At 51.6% G+C, this 17,204-nt stretch overlaps 1 protein-coding gene and 1 long non-coding RNA gene across 2 annotated transcripts; one reads left to right on the forward strand and one right to left on the reverse strand.

Moving 5' to 3' along the window:
• Positions 1 to 486: 486 nt before the first annotated feature.
• Positions 487 to 4,312, reverse strand: LOC309872127. Its single transcript, XR_014315679.1, has 4 exons — positions 4,028 to 4,312; positions 3,154 to 3,265; positions 2,324 to 2,428; positions 487 to 1,863 (listed from the first exon to the last, which is right to left on the reverse strand). It is a non-coding gene; the product is annotated as an uncharacterized lncRNA (long non-coding RNA).
• Positions 4,313 to 11,308: 6,996 nt separating this feature from the next.
• On the forward strand, positions 11,309 to 16,866 carry PCK1 (phosphoenolpyruvate carboxykinase 1). The gene is made up of 10 exons (XM_082746730.1): positions 11,309 to 11,735; positions 11,899 to 12,163; positions 12,651 to 12,832; positions 13,230 to 13,433; positions 13,564 to 13,751; positions 14,110 to 14,272; positions 14,723 to 14,947; positions 15,041 to 15,172; positions 15,549 to 15,644; positions 15,842 to 16,866. The coding sequence occupies exons 2-10, from the start codon at positions 11,940 to 11,942 to the stop codon at positions 16,294 to 16,296; spliced, it is 1,869 nt and encodes a 622-aa protein (XP_082602856.1). The 5' UTR covers positions 11,309 to 11,735; positions 11,899 to 11,939; the 3' UTR covers positions 16,297 to 16,866.
• The last annotated feature ends 338 nt before the right edge of the window (positions 16,867 to 17,204 follow it).

Here is a 17,204-nt window from a genome sequence, read left to right on the forward strand (position 1 = left end):
ACCAGCCTGGCAGACCTGGCAAAGACCTGATGTGCCTTGGATTCACAGGAGAGTTTGACTCTCATGTCCTGGCCAAGAGTCGGGATCTGGAGAGATGGGGCTCCTCTGTTAACATGCTCTTGAGCTTACCCCAAATCACGCACCATCATCAGCCACAATGGCTCTGCTGATTGAAGAGGGACTTGATCTCCTTCTAGAAGGTTCTCTGCAGTTCTCAAAGGTCATGACCAAATGGAGAAAGGGATGCTGACTTCAGAATTATTGCCAGCTTCTTGGTCAGCATGCTCTGAGAGTGGGCCCGTACGCTTCCTGGGGTAGGACCCTGCTCAGACCCCTCGCCTGTCTGTCCCTCTGCCCTGAAGCAGGACCTCTGAGCCATTCGGTGGTAGGTCCCCACTGAAGGAAACACACAGCAGAATGAAGGAAGTTTCTAGTGGAATGCCCAGGCAGAGCTAATGTTTCAAGAGAATAATAGAAGGGATAATCTACTTTCTGAGTATAATTTTATTATATCTTAATGCAAAAAAGGTAAGATAAATACCCTATGATTTTATTATAACCCCATTATTTTTATAATACCATGCTATTATCATAACCATTTTATTGCAAATGATGAAATAACTGCATTTCGTATATATTCTCATATTATCAATTACCACCAAGACTTTGTTTACTCCCCCTAATTTTTATACTTTTCCTGTTGAAAAACTTTAACATATTTTTGAAAGTGACTCATTCGGGTCTTATTGAGTAGTTTCTGTAACACACCTATGTTTCTGCTGTCATCTCTCTTTTCAGCTGGTAAATTTCCCTGAAAGTTTTAATGAATAAAGGAATAAATTAATAATGACCAGAAAAACATCCCATTAAAACCGTGTGTGTTTGGGGCACTGAGCTGACATCTGGTGAGTGATGACTGATCATCTTATGATAAAAGACCCCCTTTCTCCCCCCACTTTCTGACTCATAAGAGTTTTTACCAGCATGGTTATATAAAAGAACAGAGCATAAGGGAAATTATTGTTTAATTTCAAAAACACAAATGAATCACTAATATAAAGTATGCTTTTGCTTCATGCTTTCAAGCCCGAGGTGACTCACAGCACCGCGCCACCGCGCTGTGTTTTCAAAGAGATGAGCTCAGAACAGGGTTTCAATTCTGCAATGTAACACGATGTAACAGGTAGACAAATGAAGACACAAATGTCACATCATTATCAGAGCCAGGAAGGAAACACAATTAGGGGGCAGTGTGTCGGTGGGAGCCAGGAAGTGCTGAGCCCTGATGGAGACGAAGGCCTGGCCATGCACAAACCACACAGGGTGCTCCAGGCTCGAGGGAGAACAGGCGCAAAGGCCCTGAGGTCGGAACAAGAGTGGCTCAAGGCTGCGACCACATTTAACTCCCCAAAGAGAAGCTGACTTTGAAGGGATTACCCTTGGAGCTTCCAAGGACTGATACCGACCCTGGGGTTAGCCACAGGAACAGGCCGCTAGGACAATGGACTGAGATAGTCAGGATTCTTCTGGTTGTTCTACTGCCTTCCCACGCCCCTTTCTTCCGTCAAATCAGTTAGCACAGCGGCTGGCCTCCCGGATTGCACTCAGATACGTAGCAATAAGCGTCCGAGGCACGGCCGGAGCTACAACGGGACCTGTGGTGGGCAAGCCTGCCACAAGTAAGTGGGCTTTTTGTGAACATGCCTGCTGCCAGAGGTCATGACGTCTCTGTGCTCTCGGGAAGGATGTCCAGGCCTCCCTCGCCCTGGTAGGTTTCACCTCTGGCCTTGGACTTTCTTTTTTGGAGGAACAACAGACGTCACACGGGCAACTTTTTTTTTTCTCTTTTTTACATGACAATACCTGGAATAATGAGATATGTAAAGAGCAATGAGGAGCGAAGCGTTCCTAAGTTTATTCTGAGCAGCCCTTACCTTCCGTCAGTGCCTTTCAAGTGTCACTTAATGAGTGTTCTCCTGTTTGTCGCGAAGCACAAAACTTCTTGGCTGTTCTTCAAAGTATCTGAGAATCTTTTAACTCTGGGCTGAACTATGTGGCAAGTCGCTCCACAATTAAAGCACTCAAAACCTTTATTTTGAAAAGCCTACGAGGTGCCCATCAAAGCAGAGAGCCCCTTCCCTTTTCGGTACGAACTGAGCTCGCTCCTCTGGAAATGTCAGCCTGTGTCCTCATTTAAATAATGTGACAGCTCGCGAGAAGACATCTGATGGGCGTCTCAGTCAATTGTTAAAAGTACAGCAAAGAAAGTCCAAGAAGTTTCTCCCCCCCAAAGAATTTATCATTAATAATTCACATGAGCTACCTCATAGGTGGTTGCCTACTGAATGCAACGATCGCATTGCTGTCTTCCGGCAAATGGCAACTGTGAAGACTCATTTGAACATGAAGGACATCTGGGATTTTTCACCTGAAAGAAAAAAACAAAGCCTCAGGACTGCTCGAATAGGTTTCACACATTCCAAAACGTATGTAGGAATGTCTAAACGCAGAAGGACTTGATATAAATCACCAAACACGCATATTTTAAAAAATGCGTTTTGACCCAAAGCGCCTGAATTTTTCATTTACAACCACAGGGCAGCTCACTGAAAATCCAATCTCGCTGGCGCCTGGCACATCACAGTTTTTTTTCTGAAAAATGCTCAATGCTCCGAATGCTTCTGGAGCTCTTGGAACTTTTATCCTGAGGTTGTAGTTCGTTGCCTAGAAATAAACATCGATGTAGAAGAGACGTTAGGGTTCGAAGCCGATGGCCAAGAAATAATTCTTGAGATGTCTTTGGTGCAAAAGGGTGGTTTTATTAAAGTGCGGGGACAGGACCTGTGGGCGGAAAGAGCTGCACCAGTGTCGTGAGGAGGGGCCCGTTACATGCTTACGAGTGGGGAGCGGGTTAGAGATACTGTAAGCCTCCCAGGTATTTTGGAAACAAGGTTTCCAGCATCCTGAAGGGACTGGCTATTGTTAGGAAAGGTCATTTATTATTGTTTGGTAAAAACTCAGTCCTGAGACCCTTCAGATGTCTATCAGTGGGCCACATGCTTGGGGGGGGAGTTGCCAGCGTGATCACCAGCTTAGGGGGATAGAGATCAAGGAAGTTTCCGAAGGAATTTTTATATGTTAAAGTAGACTTACAGGATCCTGGTGGTTGGGCTAAGATTGCCTTTTGCCCTTAGCGAAGTGTCCACAGGGAGGCAGTTAAGTCCCTGGGGAAGGTCACTGCCTCTTTCAAGGACTTGTCAATGGGCTGTAGATAGTAAAGAAACGGAATCTTTTTCTTCCGCCTTTGTTGCCCACATCAAACAGGATCTTCTAGGGGGCTGCTGCGCCGGCTCTTGTTCCCAAGATGCTACAGTTCTGGGGAGACAAACCCTTGGCTTTCCAGCGGGCTGTGTTCAGGTTGGGTGGGAGAAGCGGGTTTCTGGGCAGGGTACCCGGGGACACGTGGGACAGAAGAGCGTGCTGGGGTCCTGGAGGGCAGCCTGTCCTGCATCCCCAGCTTCTGTTCCTCTACCCTTGGGCAAGAATGTCGAGGCCAACTTGCAAAAGGCCCACCTCGCTGTCTGTCGAGTGAATTCTGGAGACCCTGCACCTGAGCCCCGCCCATAGACCCCACCCCCGCCCCGCCCCCGCCCAACCCCCACCTTCTTGGCAACCCAGTCCCCAGGGGCTTCGGCTACCGCCCTGCTTCTGGGGGCGGGGGTGGGATCTGGAGAAACCGGTATTAGCAGGTTGATTAAGGTTAAGCCTTCATTAAGCAGTTTCTGCACGGCCGGGCGGAGGCAGCGGCTCTCTGAAGGAGAAAGTGTCCTCTGTGGGCGGAAGTCAGGTCGGGCCAGCCTGAGTCACCGCGCGCTGGCGGCCGGGCCTGCGCCGCACCGTCCGCCCGGGAGGGGCCGCAAGGAGCTGCCAGGCTTCCTCTCGCCAGGCTCCAATTAATTTCTTCAAATGTTCCCGTTAGTTAACAGTGATTGATAGAGCGAAGATATTATTAATAAAAATTAGGTACCGAGCTCGGGAATGGACTTGGGGTCATGCCTCGGCACTCAGGGAAGGGCCACGAGAAAGGGTATTGTCAGCAGCTTGCGGGTGGCCGAGTCGCGCGGCCGAAACGACGCCAGCCGGTCGCCAGGGCGGTCAGGACCGTCTCCCGCCCCGGGTGTGTGCGGCGCTGCACCGCGAGCTCCCGCGCCCCGCTAACCGCTAACCGGAGCCCGTGGGGCCTCACTCGGGACTCCTGCCCCGCGCAGGCCCGGCCGGTGCACCTGTCTCGGCGGAGGCGCTGTGCGCTGGGGGGAGCTGATGGGGGCGGGGAGCGGCAGCCTCCGGAGTGAAAAATGAGCCGGCGCTTCCGCACACGTGGTGACCTAAATCTGATTCAGGGACACGGGAGAGAAGGCGAGCGGACAGCGCGGCGTAGGGAGAAAGTTAAATAGCGACCCGAGGAGAAACTGCTGGACTCCGTGGTTAGGGATTTATCAGGGAGCGGGTACACTCGTGCATTTCCTGCCGGCACAGGGCACTGGGGACTTCGTCAAACGGGCCTCCCAGGGGTGCAGAATGTGTCCCTCCACGGGGACTGGGGGGTTACCTAGCAGACGTTAGCTGAGCACCTACTACATGCGGGGCGTGGCTCGAGGTGTGGAGGTGCTGAAACAAAGGAGAACCCAGACTCCTAGGAGTCGGGGACTCTGCCTCTGTTTTCTGTCCCTCCCTCCCACGGCCCGCACCACACAGGAGAGAATAAGAGAATAAGAGAATTTGCACCCGTAAAATATGGCGTTTTGTTCCTTCCAGCATTTATGAGTGTTGGCTTAATGGTGCCAACCCCGTGGTTGAGTTACCGGATCCGATCCGCGGAATTACCCTAGGAAGCAAGTCCGGTGTTGTTCTCGGCTAACAACAACGGGACCGCCGGAAGCAGACAGGGTACGAGTTAACTAGGGTCACGTGGTCAAGAAACACATGCAAGTGTTTGCCTCGACGTGCATGCCGTGGCTCCATTTCAGTACCTCCCACAGGACACCGGGACCCCATCTACAGATCCAAGTGTGGAGCCGGTCCCTGTTTCTGGTGACCTTAATGGCCAGGTAGCATCCATTGCTCCCTGAGGTTGATCCTCATCTGTCTGGAAGTGGGTGTCTGGAAGCCCCGCCCTGCCACCCCTCTCCAGCCCTGGACACCGGGGGGTGTTGCCTGCAGACTGAGCCCAGGGGGCTGGGCAGCTGAGGCCAGGCCCCACAAGTGACTAGGTCCTAGACCCTGCCAGTCCTGGCCCTCGCCAGCTCTGGATGAGGCAGAGCAGGGTTCGGAAAGAGGCTCTTACCTCACAGCTTCCTTGCTCAAGCCAGGGAAAGAAAATGGGCATAATCTCGCCCGATATCAGCAGAACTGCGGGACAGAAGTCAACCTGATTGGAAATGAAAGAATCAGAGTCTACTGGGTACGGAGGGTCCCCTACCCACGGCTTCCCAGGCTCCTGCCTCAGACACTGACTTCCTAAGGAGATGAATTGTCCCTGCCCCTGTGGGCGCGTGACTCCATGTACCCCTCTCGGATTTCTCATGCCTCCAACAATCACACATTCTCTTTAAATATCCAAAACACAAAAACGAATGTTGCTTTTCCCCCTTTAGCACGTAGTTTACTTGGCTATCTCTTCAAAGCAATGCAGGCCTGTTTGGGGAAGGCTGGGACAGGCATCTTTCCCCACCAGACTTGGGTCCTTGTTCAGACAAACATGGAGTTTTCTGCACGTGAGATGGGCTTTGCTTCTGTACCAGGATATGAGGACAACAGTCTTGAGGGGCTTCAATTTCTATATAATTCAACTTGGAAAGGTTTTAAGGTTCCACATCTAAGTTAGGAGACTCCCCTCACCCCCGCCCAGCCCCTGACGAGACGGGTTGGTTGGACCCCCCACCCCGGGGACTGTGTCATCGAGTCTCCGTGGTACGAATCCTCCCCCGTTGGGAGCTGAGACTGTGTTAAGATTTACCGAGTTTCAGGAATTATTCCCAGCACGGACCAGAAAAGGCATTTTCGTTCAGAGCCGCCACATTCCAGGCAAGTGGAAGAATTTGCATAGTTATCAGCGAGCACCAGGGGAGGGTGGCGTTCGGTCCCAGAGGGACTATCATTATTTCCAATAGAGTTAACTGCCATGCACAGTGGTATCCGTTTTCTTGCGGCAAAATAAGTGCGTTGGATTGTTTTTGTGGTAACTGTGCAATTAGTTCTTCTCGCCCCCGCGCTTTGCCGGGCGTTGCTCTCTTTCCTCGGTGAGGGTGCAGGGAGCCGTCTTTCACCGCGAGCCTGTTCTCAGTCTCCGTGCTGCGGACTTGGGACAGGGGCTGGCTTCCTCTGTACTGCCCCAAATCCAGGGCCCTGGGAGGCAGAGGGGCCATCTCCATTTAGAAATGGGGAAATGAGATCATCAAGGAGAAGCGACCCACCCAGGGACATCTGTCCCTTTGGTCATCTAGAATGAGTCTCATTCTGGAGAACGGACTAGAGTACACAGACCCACCACGGGGGCCCTGCCACATGGCTAGGATCTTCTACCCTAAAAGTCCTACGCAAACAAAACTCTGGAACAAAGGGGATGGTGGGACGTTGGTGGTTTGGACCAAAACCTGGGTCTTCGCGGTCTACAGCGGACAGCCTGATAGGGAGAGCTAAGGCAGGGCTATAGACACTTAGGGCCAGTGTGAGTTTTTAAGTTTGTGTTGTCTTATCCAGATCAGCTGTGTTTTCCCACCCAGTGTAGCTGGGTACCTGTACCCCCTGGCCTCTGACCGTTGACTTCCCATTTTAGCGAGACAAGGCCTCCGACAAGAAGAGAGGCTTAGGAAACCCAGGGTGACCAGTCTCCCAAAGTAGGTGAGAGGGAAATAAGATGAGACCAAAGCCACCATGGGCCTCAGAATCCGTAGTGGCCAACGTGAGCGGCGACAACCCGACAGGACTTTACGGCCAGAAATGGCCTTGGTGCATGTCTTACCCACCTGCATGCTGGGCGGACAAAGAGAGTGGCTCAGTTCTGGGGGAGCCGGCACTGGAGTCCACCCAGGGCTCCCGAGTCTGGATTCTGGGCTGCCCGGAAGTGGGATTGTTGTCTCACTGAGAACATGCTGGGCTACAATCTGCAGGACACCCGACCCCAATGACGGAGGCAAAATGGTGTCTTTGTCTCACACGACCCTGGAGAGAAGCAAAGGGAGGTATGACACGCAGGTAGTTCTAGAATCTGTCTGTCCTGACTTTGAGGGGGACTCAGAGGTGACACGGCTCTCTGAAGGGCGAAATCATTCATGGGATGGATGTGTCGTCTCTCGCTGGAGTCCACTCCGTGCCTCCTTTCTGCATGGCCGGAGAGCCTTTATGCCTCTCCATAAACCCGACAGAGACAGCTCCAAAGAAAATAAACAAGATTTTATGGAGTCACTATTTCCATGGGTCACTAATGATTGAAGCAGGAGATAACCAGCCCTCTAAAAGGGTTCTAACACCTGGTTATTAACATTCATTGAATACGTCTTGTGGGCCCGTCTTTGCCGCAAAAATCAGGCTTTATTAACATGCACCCAGCACTGTGGTTTACCTCCAGATTCATTTTTATCTCCTCGCCGTGGAAAGAAGATGCAAACAACACCGTGACCCTCCCGAGGGAAGACTCCCGGATGATGTAAATTGTCGTCTCTGCTGGGTGAGGGCGCACGCAGCCCTCGATCAAGGTGTTAAGACATGGTGAGGCCATTGGGAGAAGGGAAAAGGATTAGGTCACGGAGGGCTGGGTGGAGGGTGTTGGATACCTGCCTGCCTCCTTAGGAGGGCTTCTGATGAGCCTCCCCTAACACCTGCTCCCTACACCTGTTCATTGTTCCCACATCTTCAAAATAGGAAAGATTGGGCTACAGAATCTTTTTTGTTTCTTAATTGAGGTAAAATGCACACAACAGAAACCCAACCATCTTACAGTGTACAATTCGGGGGTATTTTGGACACTTACCATCTGCCACCTCTGTCTAGTTCCAAGACACTCTCATCACCCCCAGAAAAGACCCCCTAACCGTGACGCTAGAGTAACATGACATTTTAAGGACCCTTTCAGTTACAGGATTCTCTGTGGCTCCAAACTAAAAACTCAACTCATTCAACTGTAAAAACACCCTTCAGACTGCAAAGACATTAGGATTACCCCATATGTGGAGAACGTGTAAATATTTGTCCCTAACAAACACACCTGGGATTGCCCTGGCAAACGGTTTTGGCAGATCGTTGCGCAGCTGAACATGTTTTCTTGCTGTTTGGAAACTCCCACGGCTGGGCCAGTCCATGCCCATGGACTGGCATCCTGGTATCGGGGACCAGCATTGACTTGCGCATATAACTTTGGCTCTAGCGCAAGACACGTGAGTCACACTGCTAGTTTGTCACCTTCTGGAAAACTGTCCCTTTCCCTCTTTACCAAGAAAGGGTCATGCTTTCCTGTGAGCTCAGATTCCTGAACCGAGGGGCATTTTTGTGGTCACCCCGATTGGGGGTGGCGTGGAGGCCGGAGGTCATGGTCTTGCAGTTCAGAGCCTTAGCTTGGGAAAATGCTCTGTTTGCATCATCTGGGTCTCAGATGTCTCACTTCCCCATGGAAGGAGCGGGTTGTGATTGGTGGAGTCCCAGTGTGTTTTGGCTGTGGAATTCCTTGTTCAAACTAAGATCCAATATGGAAGCCTGATGCACACCACAGATGATGTCAGGAATGCTGTGCATGAGAAGACTCTGACCATGTCTCACGGGGCCTCTCACACCATGCTCTGGGGCGGCTCAGTGGAATCCCCCCAGATCTCTCAGTGCACACTGTGGAAGCCATCTCTTAGCTCTGCAGGCCGTCCACACACGATATTGATGTTCTTGAGTATTTCTGGTTTTGTTGTTGTTGTTGCCTTTTATTTTTGGCTCTCAGTTAATGAAAAAACCACCAATCTGTGTCTCAGTCAAACTGTCCTCAGCATCCTTTGTGAGATCCCACCGGAGTTCAGGGCTTCCTTTCCACGGTTTACCTGGAAGGCAGCCGTTCCCCACCCCCACCTTCACCCGCTCACACCATTTGAGTCTTGGCCCCTCTAGACTGCCGTCGGGTTTCCGTGCTGCCTTCTCGGCCGCCCCACTCCGCACAGCCTTTCCAGAGTCCTGTTCGCTCCCTCCTCGGACCCTGAGGGCAGCCAGCCTGCGGCCTCAGCCGCGACAAGGGTGTGCAGAACCTCACACGCAGAAGTGAAGACGTTAACTCTGGGGTTTGAAACTCTTTTTTTTTTCCAGTGTCTACTGCTTCCTTCTCCTTCCAACAAAAGCAGTTGTGTCTGGGTTCCACTTTTTGCACGCTGCTCAAAAGAGGAGCAGTCTTGCACTTTCAGCCCCCGTTGAAAAAATTAGGGGGTCCCCATGGCATTTTGCTCCAGAAATGACAGATGCAGCTCACACCCGGAGACCATCACAATTCGCATAGTTCCCTCTGGGGCCGGGACCCTTCCCTGCCTTCCGGTCAACAGAGGGCCGAGAGGACTTTGTCCAGGCTTCTGCCCTGTGTCCTCAACGCCCTCCGCCCTGTCTGCATCACTCTCTTCTAACAAATTCAGTACGTTCAGGTGAATCTGCAACCCAGTGTTTGCCTTTTCACATTATTTTGATGAGGGACAGTTGCAAGGGAATCCTGCCAGCCTTCCCTGAGGTCAGGGTGGTAATTAAGCAATTGGCCGAGGGGCCGTGGTGGTCCACTTCTCCTGCATTTTAAATGAGCTGGCTGGTTCTCCGCAGGAAGACGCCAAACAGAAACACCTAGAATTTATGGGTAGCATTTAGAACGGCAAATAAGTTCGGGTTCCTCATTTTTGTTTTCAATCTATGTGCTCTTGGAGGGAACGAAACCTATCACAGTTTTATCAGCAAAATGGGAATCTCTACCCATTTGGTGAAATGGACGGCGCCGGCATAAATGCGTGTGTTGCATGTTTATGGCCGTGCATTTGAATGGCTAATTTCACTGGTGTCAGACGCTGAGAACGTATCCCTCGGCAACTGGGCATTACGTCGTGGTTGAATTTAGACACGACACAAATTTATATGGCCGACAGCACCACTAAGAATGAATTCCAGTGACCTAAATGGGAAATAATTTTAAACTAAATGAAAACCTCTCATATGCTGTTTACACTGAGAGATTTGTTTGGTTGAATGAGAATCTGAGTAAATGAGACATGGCAATGGGGTGATAATTCTGGTGGGAGATGCGGACATGTGCACAGCCACTGTTGCAGTGGGAGCCAAGGCTTACTGCGTAGTCCCTTACATACTCCTCGTCTGAGATTGCCATTCCCAGAGGCTTGGATTTCTACAGCTCCTTAAACAGTCACAGAATTATCTCTGCAGTCCCATGGTGGAGGCAGGCAAGTCCCTCCCACCCACTCTGAGGGACAGGGTGCCCACTGACTGCACTGTTGGGTTGCCAGCAGAGACTGGGGGCTTGGCCCTGTGCTCCTGACTTCTTACCCAGTGTTCTCCATACGCCAGCAAGCAGCTCCAGAGTTCATTAAATTGGACTGGAGTTCTTAACGGCTTGCAATGCGAATTCTTTACAGCGGGCATAAAGGTCTCATTGCTCAAGTGTAATTCCTCAGAACCACCAAGCCCCCTTCACTCCCCAGACAGTCAGACTTGCAGAGGCAGTGAGAAGTGTGCAGCCATCTCAGTGGGTACCTGCATCTGCATCCAGCCCAGAAACTGCTTAGAGTATGATATGTAGAAAATTCCAGAAAAGGAAATGGTACCTCACAAGGGAGAGTATGGTGGGGTGATCCAGAGCCCCTTGGGCTTATGTTCCAGTCTTCCTTCTGTTGGAGCTGGAAGTAGCCACTTGGCCTTTCTGTGCCACAGTTTCCTTGTGTGTTCATAGGCTCCGGCTCAGAACGATGCTTGGCATTGACTCATTCTATGCCTACTTTATGCTGGGAACGGTACATACAAGAATTAACAAAATAGGCAGAGATTCCTGTCCTCACAGAGTTTATTTTTGGGGTGGGGGACCCGTGGGGGACACTCAGTAAGGTTATTAGCCCCCAGTGAAGTCTGACTTTTGCCAGTGAGCCATGTAGTCACCTACGCTTGGGGACTTCCTTTCCATACGCTTTGCATGGTGACACCTCGCCACAGTGGTGTTCTGCCACCCACCAGCCAGCGGGACACAAAATGTGCTGCCAACAGCCCCTGGGACCCAGGAGGGGCACCCACCAGCCTTGTGGGATCCAGCCCGCCAGTCAGTGGGAGGACGGAGTGTTTTACATCAGCAGTGAACTGGGTCAAAGTTTAGTCAATTGCAAGTTGTGTAAGAACTTGCTGTGGCTGGTCTGGGGACAAAGGCCTCACAGCACTCATTAACAACTATCTGTTCAATAATTATCTCCCTGGGGCTTATTGTGGTGAGATGGTCCAGAAGCTCCACCAACTGTGGCCTGGATCCAAAGTCCGGCCCCTGACGTCAGAGACGAGCCTCCCTGGGTGTAGCCGAGGGGTGGGGCCTTTCTCCTCGAGGGGATTTAAGGCCAGGAGCTTCTACCCCCAGCCAGCAAACGCGGGCTTCCCCTTGGGAACGCGGGTTCACCAGCGGGAAGAACCTCGAAAGACCCTCTCAGATCTCTGATCGGGATCATCCGAGAAGAAAAAAGGTAGGTCGAGATTTTTAACTGCCGTTTCTAGAAATAACGTAGACTCATTTCTTCTTGTCCTCAGAGCTCTGGCTGTCTGGTGAGACGCCGCCCAAAGAAGTATGTTGAGTTTCCTTGAGGGCATGTGTTTTTTTGGTCATGAAGCCTGTGTTTTCTCTTTCAGGGAACCTTGGCGCCTGTGGCCCTTAGCACGACCCCGCAGAGATGCCTCCTCAGCTCCAAAACGGCCTCAACTTCTCAGCCAAAGTCATCCAGGGCACCCTTGACAGCCTGCCCCAGGCGGTAAGAGCTTTCGTGGAGAGCAGCGTCAGGCTGTGTCAGCCCGACCACATCCACATCTGCGATGGCTCCGAGGGGGAGAACCAGCAGCTGCTGGACCAGATGGAAGGAGAGGGCATGATCCGGAAGCTGCAGAAACTCAGCAACTGGTAAGCCGGCCCCCAGCCCCCAGACGCCGCTCCGCACCTGCACCCGCCGGAGGTGGGTCCACGCCCAGCAGGGGGTCGGCGGGGTGGCTTGTCAACTCTTGAAAAACTTAATGAAGGGGAGGAACCATGCAGCCTTTGATGGGAAGACGGGCGTCGAGCGGCTCAAGTCTGCAGTTGAGATGGTACAGACACACAGTCCTTGCAAACGGAATCCCTGATAGAAGTGACAGTCAGACGTGCTCTGTCCTAGAAGCCAAGCACCTAGTCCAGTACATTTACTCCTTGACGGTGCCCCAGCTGGTGCGGTTGTCCACTGTTATGGGACATTGTCAGTGTGCCTGGCCTCTGCAAGGTGTGGGAAGAGCACAGTAACGAAGGGGACTGGCCCATTCCAACAGGTCGCTTGGCTGAATCCCAGGCACAGATCCAATGACAGATGGTGGCACTTCCTCTCCATTCCTAACCTGTGTGTGTTTTCTATCTGCAGCTGGTTGGCTCTCACCGACCCCAGGGATGTGGCCAGAATTGAAAGCAAGACAGTCATCATTACCCAAGAGCAAAGAGATACCGTGCCCATCCCCAAAACTGGCCTCAGCCAACTAGGTCGCTGGATGTCGGAGGAGGACTTTGAGAAAGCGTTCAAAGCCCGATTTCCAGGGTGCATGAAAGGTGAGTGAGATGTTTGTTTGACTGGGAAAAATCCAGTAAAAGCAAAGGCAAACCTCTTATTATGTCTTCCTCATGATAATTAGGATAGCCCTGAACACTCCTGTGGCCTCAGATAGCTTTAAATTCATGTATGAAACTTGCAGCGTATTGAAATGTCTGGCTCCTTTCTGGGATTCAGGAGAGCTTGGCAGAACCCGGTTGCATGTTTATGAAAATGCTTTCGTTTTGGCATTCCGTTTGATTTCCAGTGGAGTTTTCAAAATCAGTGGGGCGGGGAGCGGGGCGAGGTTGCTGGTAGCAAGAGTGTGATGAGACAGTGGGGACCCTGACACTAGGCTCCCCTGCTGGGTGGCCGCGGGATCATTTCTCACTGGTTGCCATGGACTGGCCCCCACAGGTCGCACCATGTACGTCATCCCATTCAGCATGGGGCCCCTGGGCTCGCCGCTGTCGAAGATCGGCGTCGAGCTGACCGATTCGCCCTACGTGGTGACCAGCATGCGTATCATGACACGGATGGGCACAGCCGTCCTGGAAGCACTGGGGGACGGCGAGTTCGTCAAGTGCCTCCATTCGGTGGGATGCCCTTTGCCTTTAAAAAGTAAGCGTATTATTTCAGAATCAGAAGTGCAAACAACAAATAAGCTGAGCCTTCAACCCTGGGCCTTTGCCCTGGGGGATCCCTGGGTGGGGACGTGACACGCTCATCTGGGATGTGTCCTCCTCTGCAGAGCCGTTGGTGAACAACTGGCCGTGTAACCCAGAGCTGACGCTCATCGCGCACCTGCCTGACCGCAGGGAAATCATCTCCTTCGGGAGCGGGTACGGCGGGAACTCGCTCCTTGGGAAGAAGTGCTTTGCCCTCAGGATGGCCAGCCGGCTGGCGAAGGAAGAGGGTTGGCTGGCGGAGCACATGCTGGTAAGACGTAGCAAGTTCTGCAGGCGCACGGTGGGGTCTTGGGCATGGGGTGGAGGGGGGCACAGAGGTCCAAGTGTCTACGGAAGTGCATCTCCCACGGGCGCCTGACCCGCCCCAAGGAGGACAGACTTAGAAATTCCACTGATGATGCTTCATGCCTCTCTCGAAGACTTCCACTGCAGTGGGGCCAGTAGCACTCCTTTAGGCTTTGTTATTTAAAGTGTTCATTTTGATACCTGAAGACATAGATCTTGGGACTCTCTTTTTTGGGGGACTTCTGAGCACTCTCCTAGACTGAGCCACTGACCGCCAGCGGGGACACAAAGGACGGATTAAGGAGGAATTTTGTCGCCAACAGATCCTGGGTATCACCAACCCCAAGGGCCAGAAGAAGTACTTTGCAGCAGCCTTTCCCAGTGCCTGCGGGAAGACCAACCTGGCCATGATGAACCCCAGCCTCCCCGGGTGGAAAATAGAGTGTGTGGGTGATGACATCGCCTGGATGAAATTTGACCAACAAGGTGACTCTTTCAGGCCCAACGGCGGGCAGTAATCATTGGAGCTAAGTGAACTGTCGCCTTTTAAAGCATGCCAGATCCTCCCAAATCATGTTTGGATCTTTTAAGTTATTGCTACGTCTTGCAAAGCCTTAGGAATATGTATTCTGTAAGCATTCTTTAATTTAATATAGAATCTGGATTGAAATCGAACCATATGTTGTTGCTTGTTGACACAATACATTTGTTAAAATAGTACTAGTGGAAAAGGAATGAGGAAGAAAGGGTCGTCAAAGTGTCAAAGTGGAAAATAATGCTTGGAAGAGAAGAGAGAAATCTCTTCCAGGAATGAGGCAAGGGAAAGAAGCAAAGACTTGAGAATTTGGTGCAAAAATGAGCCTGGCCAGAGCTGAGAATATATGCTGGGCTTTCTTGGTCATGCGCTTCCTACTTCTCTGGTTTAAAACTTTGCAGGTAACTTAAGGGCTATCAACCCGGAAAATGGCTTTTTTGGTGTGGCTCCCGGAACCTCTGTGAAGACGAACCCCAATGCCATCAAGACCATCCAGAAGAACACCATCTTCACCAATGTGGCTGAGACCAGCGATGGGGACATTTACTGGGAAGGTATCGACCAGCCGCTGGCCCCAGGCATCAAGATCACTTCGTGGAAAAACAAGGAGTGGACCCCCCAGGATGGTGAGCCCTGCCTCGAGGCCCCGGGGCTCTAGCCCAGAAACACCACTTGTTTGGACCAGACGCTAAGGGGTCTCTCCTCTCTTGCTGTGGTAGGAGAACCTTGTGCCCATCCCAACTCGCGCTTCTGCACCCCGGCCAGCCAGTGCCCCATCATCGACCCTGCCTGGGAGTCTCCAGAAGGGGTGCCCATCGAGGGCATCATCTTCGGGGGCCGCCGACCTGCCGGTGAGGCTCTCCTTCGTTCAGCCTGGGAATGTGGGTGTGTTGGCTCCCAGGGGACATCCGTGGAATCTCTCCTTTCTCATGACCTTGTCAGAGGGTGCCAGAGATCTCCAGCTTCCAAAAAGCCAAGATAATTGGCAAGGCACCACAAGCCTTTTTGGATCCTTGACCTAAGGGAGCTCCATCCAGTTTAACTTTCTGTTGTGTGGCCTCAGTGGCGTGAAGCTGATGATGGTTTTGCACCCTTTCGCTTTGAGGGAGCCAAAGTTAGCTCAGTGAGACATCATTCGGCCGTGTCTTTCCATTTGGAAAGATGCCACTGCCAGCCAAAGGGTCTGTGTCAGAGCCTTTAAGGGACATTTCTTTTCTTCCACTGCAGGTGTCCCCCTGGTGTATGAAGCTGTCAGCTGGCAACACGGAGTTTTCGTGGGGGCGGCCATGCGATCAGAGGCCACAGCGGCTGCAGAACACCAAGGTAAAGCAGAGAGGAAATCACAACCACAGAGAGTGACCGGTGTGCTCTGTCTCTGTCTCTGCCTGTCTGTGGCTTAGTGCGAGACAGAACTGCACAAGCTTATGTCAACAATAATGTCAACAATATTATGTCACCGGTAAATGGCACGGACATTGTTCTGTGAGAACGTTGACCAGCATCACCCTTTCTGTTAACAGGGAAGGTCATCATGCACGACCCCTTTGCCATGCGGCCCTTCTTCGGCTACAACTTCGGCAGGTACCTGGCCCACTGGCTCAGCATGGCCCAGCGCCCGGGAGCCAAGCTGCCCAAGATCTTCCACGTCAACTGGTTCCGGAAAGACAAGGACGGCAGATTCCTCTGGCCGGGCTTTGGAGAGAACTCCAGGGTGCTGGAGTGGATGTTCAACCGCATCAGCGGGGAAGCTGGCGCCAAGCTCACGCCCATCGGGCTCATCCCTGAGGAGGGGGCCCTGAACCTGACGGGCCTGGGGGACATCAACATGGAGGAGCTCTTCCACATCTCCAAGGAGTTCTGGGAGAAGGAGGTGGAAGACATCCAGCAGTACCTCGAGGAGCAGGTTAACGCCGACCTCCCCGCTGAGATCGAGAGAGAGGTTCTTGCCCTGAAGCAGAGGGTCAGCCAGATGTAATCAGACCCGAGGGCTTCACCTGTGAAATCACCCCCTTTCCATCCCATGAGGGGGTACCAGGAACAAGAACAAGTGGGGTGTCCCAAACCCACACCACCTGCTCTACTGTAATGAGCAGATTCGTTTTCCAGTAAGACTGTAGAGTACGGGCTAGTAACTGTGAGATCAGGGAGGGAAATCTTAGCAGGTCTCTAAATCCACTCTCCAATGCACGTTTCTTCAACCCTGAGGACGCTAGGCAGTTAGGCTTTGCTGTTTTGATCACTGCAGCTCTCAGTTAGCTGGAATGCACCGGGAACGTACTTGAGTTGTAAATACAGGTGTGTGCGTGTGTGTGTCTGTGTCCGTGTGTGTCTGTATTTCTTGTTATCTGAGATGTATATAATACCTTTGGAAAAATCTTGGGCAAGATTCTCTACTAGTTGTTGCTAGAAAGAAAGGTTGCTTTATTACTGATATGTATGTTTAAATTATTTTTATATACCCTTGTTACTTACCTTGATGTGATTCCAATTTTTCCCCCTAACTCTTCTTGGAAAAATTAAAAAAAAATAAATTTTGTAGAAAAGATGGATTTGTTTGCTTGGTTTTTCTTACCTGAGCCACCAAGAAACAAGGAATGCTGATGAAACATTGTGTGATTGGAGCCCTGTCCGGAGGAGGAGGAGACACCAGGATCATCCCCAAGAAGGGAGTGGGGGTGGGGATGGGGGAACAGAGAGGAGTCCGATGGGAAGCGGGAGCAGAGAGAATGTCACCGGGGGTACCGTGGCACCACAGTTGGGTTTTCTGAATTGACCACCGGTTAGAGTCTAGAAACCACTAGTTAGTGTCATTAAATGGTAGGTCTTGCATCTCCTTGAGTGGGAGAATTTAAAATGCGCTTTTTGACAAAAGTGTGGGCCTGG

Source organism: Mustela nivalis (assembly GCF_964662115.1).
Source record: "Mustela nivalis genome assembly, chromosome: 8".
NCBI lineage: Eukaryota > Metazoa > Chordata > Mammalia > Carnivora > Mustelidae > Mustela > Mustela nivalis.